The sequence below is a fragment of the Nicotiana tabacum genome, chromosome 24 (assembly GCF_000715075.1).
Source record: "Nicotiana tabacum cultivar K326 chromosome 24, ASM71507v2, whole genome shotgun sequence".
Lineage (NCBI taxonomy): Eukaryota > Viridiplantae > Streptophyta > Magnoliopsida > Solanales > Solanaceae > Nicotiana > Nicotiana tabacum.
This window is the reverse complement of record NC_134103.1, coordinates 68,668,937-68,673,181: the sequence shown is the minus strand read 5'-3', so window position 1 is coordinate 68,673,181 and position 4,245 is coordinate 68,668,937. Positions and strand designations below refer to the sequence as shown.

Below are 4,245 nucleotides of genomic sequence, written 5' to 3'. Positions count from 1 at the left end.
ATTTTAATCTCAGGATAACTTATACCAGGTTTGCTAACCAAACAAAGTATTAAGGTGGTATTAAAATTTTATACCAGCACTATATCTACTTATACCTCATACCAAACGACCCCTTAACGTTTTTGTCGCCGTTAGAAATTGAATTATAGTCTTCCGTATTTTTTGCTACCTTCATTGACTATTAGGCCACAATCTTTGATAAGAAATTGACTATTACGCCACAATCTTGGATGTTCTTATGGTTGAGTCCCGGCTTTTGCCTATCCCAAGTAGTTCGTGCAGCATATCTTTGCAGTTGGAGTTATTTTAATAACATTTCATGAGTTTTTTAGTATATTTACAGAAGATCAATCTTTAAAAGACCTTCCTGTTGATATTCGAGCCTTCATGACGTCTTCTTTGAAACGAATCAAGAAGAGGCACACTCGTATAACATCAATAAAACTTCAAAAGTTAAACACGTAATCTGAAAAGGCTAAAGTATTATTTAGATCACCAAGAAAATGGAAAGATGGAGCTGCTTTCCAAGTTACCTTTGGCAATTAAACATTTAACATCTGGTGCATCCAAATCTCTCTCTTTCCTTTTTTCTAATGGTCAGCTGTATAAAGTTATATACATTGAAGAACACAAACCAAGTAAAACCCAGGCAGCTGCTCTGTCCTAGTGTTACAAAAGAAAGGATACTTGCTACCGTCTATAATAGCTTCCGAAATCATCCCCTGCTTCTGTTGGAGGACTTGAAAAATATTAGCCTCTCTTAGTGATATGCGTATCGTGATTAAGCATCCATTAGGCAGGAAAACTGGCAGGCATCTTTCAGCAAGCGAGTTGGCTAAAAACTGTATTTCACAGGGCTGAACAGCTTCTAACTCACTTTACGCTCTCTCCTGGAAGCTGAGGGACCTAGATAAGGCTGCAGGGTTAGCCTGCAACATTGGAGATGTAGTGGCAGTATGATCTTTTTTATCACTTTTCGGTTGCAAGGCCTTAAAAAGCCCTCCCCTGCTAGCAGAGTCGTATTTAATTCCTAGAGTTGACCATATAGAACTCTTTGCAGCTTCATCAGGATCATCGATACGCAAAGTTTTTGGGACCAAAACAGACCTTTCTGAATTCTTTTCTTCAGATGGTTCTTTTTCGTCGGGACTGTTTGACTTAAGCAAGTCCCCTTCCCTTGAATGCTTCCCTAAAGGTGAATTAGGAGCAGATCCTGACCCTTTTGGGTTCTCGGTTGGCGAGGGTGGAGTCAACCAGGGAATACTCCACGGACCAAGCATATTGCAATTCCAGTAGGGTGGAGGACAGAATGGCAATGGATATCCGGGCGGGCAGATAGCTGGAAGAGGAACTGCAGCATTCCATGGGTAAGGCCAAGGAACGCCGGGTATGCAAGGAACTGGAGGTGCGAAGCCATTTACATTTGGAACGGCTAACTCATTGCGCCTATGAGTGCCTCCATCGATCATTGAAGTTGATGTAGTGACCGAAGATCCACTACAACAGTCATCCCCATTTTCTCCAGCTTTGCGAAAGGAGTTCTTGTTTTCAGGCCCGTAGAAACCGTTATGAATCCCATTTGCTACCTTTTTCTCTGTAAGGTTTAACACAGAAGCCATAGATTCACAGAGAGGTGAGTCAGGACCAAATGATAGTACAGTACCATTGGGTTTGAACGTTGGATGATGAAATCCATTTGGAGGATCGATTCTTGCCGCTTGGAGGACTTCAGGGATTGTAATGTGATGACAATGCGTTGCAGAATTCTTGTTCTTGCGACGACCAGCTCCCACAGGCACATTCCTCATGGTACCGCCAGCAGTCCAATATCTCTGGCAGCTCTTGCAGAAATGTCGAGGCTGGTTGACATTGTAATTGTTATAGTAGCAGAATTTGGTATCCATACTATTACAACGGGGGCATGGGAGAATTTTGTCTGGCTTCTTAAGAGTTTTTTGCTGAGAGTATGCATCGTTCGGATCATTTTCAGTCTTGGAGGTTTTTAATGCAGGTGAATCTTCATCAATATTAGGAGTTTTTGGATTGTTGTCTGACTCTGATAAAAGCCTAGGATCTTCTGATTCTTCCATCATCTGATTTTGATCTTTCTCCTCCGACTTGGTTTCGCTGAGCTCTCCTGATATATGATCCTAAAATCCAAACAGAACTATATGAGTTGAGTTGCTGGTCAAATTGCTAGTCAATCCACATGATGGCAAGAAGAGAAATAGTGAGCAGTAACAAGTTAACAACTTTTTCTTAAAATGGTAAACAAGACAAGACAGAGAAGCTGATTCTTTCTCCAATTTCTTTAGTAGTAACAACTATACCTAATATAAAGGAAGCATAACTGAAAAGGATATGCCCATAGATTACACAAAGCAGACTTAGAAACATGTAGAAAAATAGGAAGTGGACTCATCAAGCTATTCTCTTAAGAAAAGAGAAAAAGTTCAAACTGGAAAATTACAGAGAACAACAGAAACATTTTAACAGTAGGCCTCCCAAATCCTGAAGTCACTATTCGAAACAAGTACTTAGAGAATTCGAAATCTTTTGGTTAATTCTATTTGCGGAACTAAAATACAGTGAAGAAAGCCAAAAATTAGAAGAGTGTTACACAGAAGAAAAAGTATAAACACAACAACTTAAACAGATAACTCCTAACTGGTAGTACTAATCTAAGTGGAAGCATTTATTGACCTCTTTCTACAAGCAAGTAGATTACATCTTATCCAAAGAATTAAGAATTATGCAATATAGTGAGAGTAAAAACTTCGAGAAACAATCATTTTTGAAGTTATCAGTTATAAACAAAACAAGAGAGGAAAACGATAAACAGTTAATAAGTGAAGAAGTAAAAGTCTTATACACAAAGAATAGTTCAATCTCTAGGAAGACCTATTTTCAAAATTCTTAACCAAATTAAGCAAAAGAAAAAAAAAACAAAAAGTAAAATTTGGACCATCAATTTTAGTCATTAGATATTGCAAAATGGACTATTTGGAACTGTACCTTCTCAGCTTCTTGATTTTCTTCATCTTTCTCCTCACTGCTTACTTTCTCATCCTCTAAACATCCATCACAGTCAGACCCAATATTCGTCTCGCTATCTTTAACACCACAGCTAGCATTTCCAGAATTACCTTCGCCGGAGACTGTCAAAGGCCACATTTTTATGTTCTCCGGCAAAGCAATCTTCTTACCAAACAACTTAATCTCTGGATCCTTCAATTCCCTCATATTTTCCAGTGAAAAGATATTAAAAAAATTAGAGTCTTTTCTAGTAGTATTTGAGTAGTCGTCGGAGAGTCAAGATCGGAGAATCGGAGTTTCCAGTAAAAAAAATAAAAGAAGAAACTTAAAGGGTCCTTCCGTACTAGTGGTGGATTGGTCGCCGGAAGAGTTCCCGCCGGAGAATCGTCGGAAAATCAAGATTGGAGATACGGTGAAGTAAACTGTTTGAGAACTGAGAACTGTGAAAAGGTTTAAGGCCTTGTTGGCATGGTTGAGAACTGTGATTTTGATCAGGGGTTTAAACAAAATGACAGCGTGGGGGATGTTTGGGATGCCACGTCATCACACAATTATTTTCTCAGCCACAAATTTTATACAGTGACCTTTTCTGATAGTAATACAATCTTTCTTTAGATTCGTATAGTTGCACGGAAGTTGGGTGCACCCTTGGGTCAAAGGACTTTGTTTGAAACCCAGTGCAGATGATGTGGAAGGAGATTATTGGCTAGGGGATGGATAAGTTTGTACTTTTGGGGAGAAGAACTGCAGCTGTGCAACTCATCATCAGCTAATAGAAGGGAGAAATTGAAGTTTTGTCTGAACCAATGAAATTCGTTTTATTCTTCTGTCAAATTCTGGGAAGTGGCCATTATCTCTCTTTTAGTGTCGCTCTAATAGAAGGGTAATATTATTATTATTGGACTAATGAATTTCTTTGAAGATATTTGCGCGTTAGTTTGAAAAAATTTCAATCTTTATAACAATATTATATTTTAACCAACGCATGAACGTTAGGTGTACATCAATATAAAGTTTCCTTACTTGCATTGAAATTTAATTTTTTTTCCTCTGCTTTGTATATAGTTGAGTTAATGAATTTATACATCACTATAAAATGATTCTACATTACACTTAAAAATGAAATGATACGCGCTGCTATTGTTTTTTTTATAAAAAAAACTCAAACTAAGAAAAAAGGACCTCTTCTTTCTCTTACCTTATTATATA

General features: G+C 38.0%; 1 protein-coding gene across 1 annotated transcript; it reads right to left on the bottom strand.

Annotated features, from left to right (window-relative positions):
* Positions 1-465: 465 nt before the first annotated feature.
* LOC107823205 (cyclic dof factor 1) lies at positions 466-3,603 on the bottom strand. Its single transcript, XM_016649805.2, has 2 exons — positions 3,016-3,603; positions 466-2,150 (listed from the first exon to the last, which is right to left on the bottom strand). Exons 1-2 carry the CDS (start codon positions 3,241-3,243, stop codon positions 879-881), a joined length of 1,500 nt encoding a protein of 499 aa, XP_016505291.2. The 5' UTR covers positions 3,244-3,603; the 3' UTR covers positions 466-878.
* Between the last annotated feature and the right edge of the window lie 642 nt (positions 3,604-4,245).

Bases quoted from the DNA above. Each gene is read 5' to 3' on its own strand.
- LOC107823205 (XM_016649805.2), bottom strand. From the start codon at position 3,243: ATGAGGGAATTGAAGGATCCAGAGATTAAGTTGTTTGGTAAGAAGATT. The intron at 2,151-3,015 runs GTACAGTTCCAA...TTTGGATTTTAG, and splicing joins AAAATCAAGAAGCTGAGAAG to GATCATATATCAGGAGAGCT.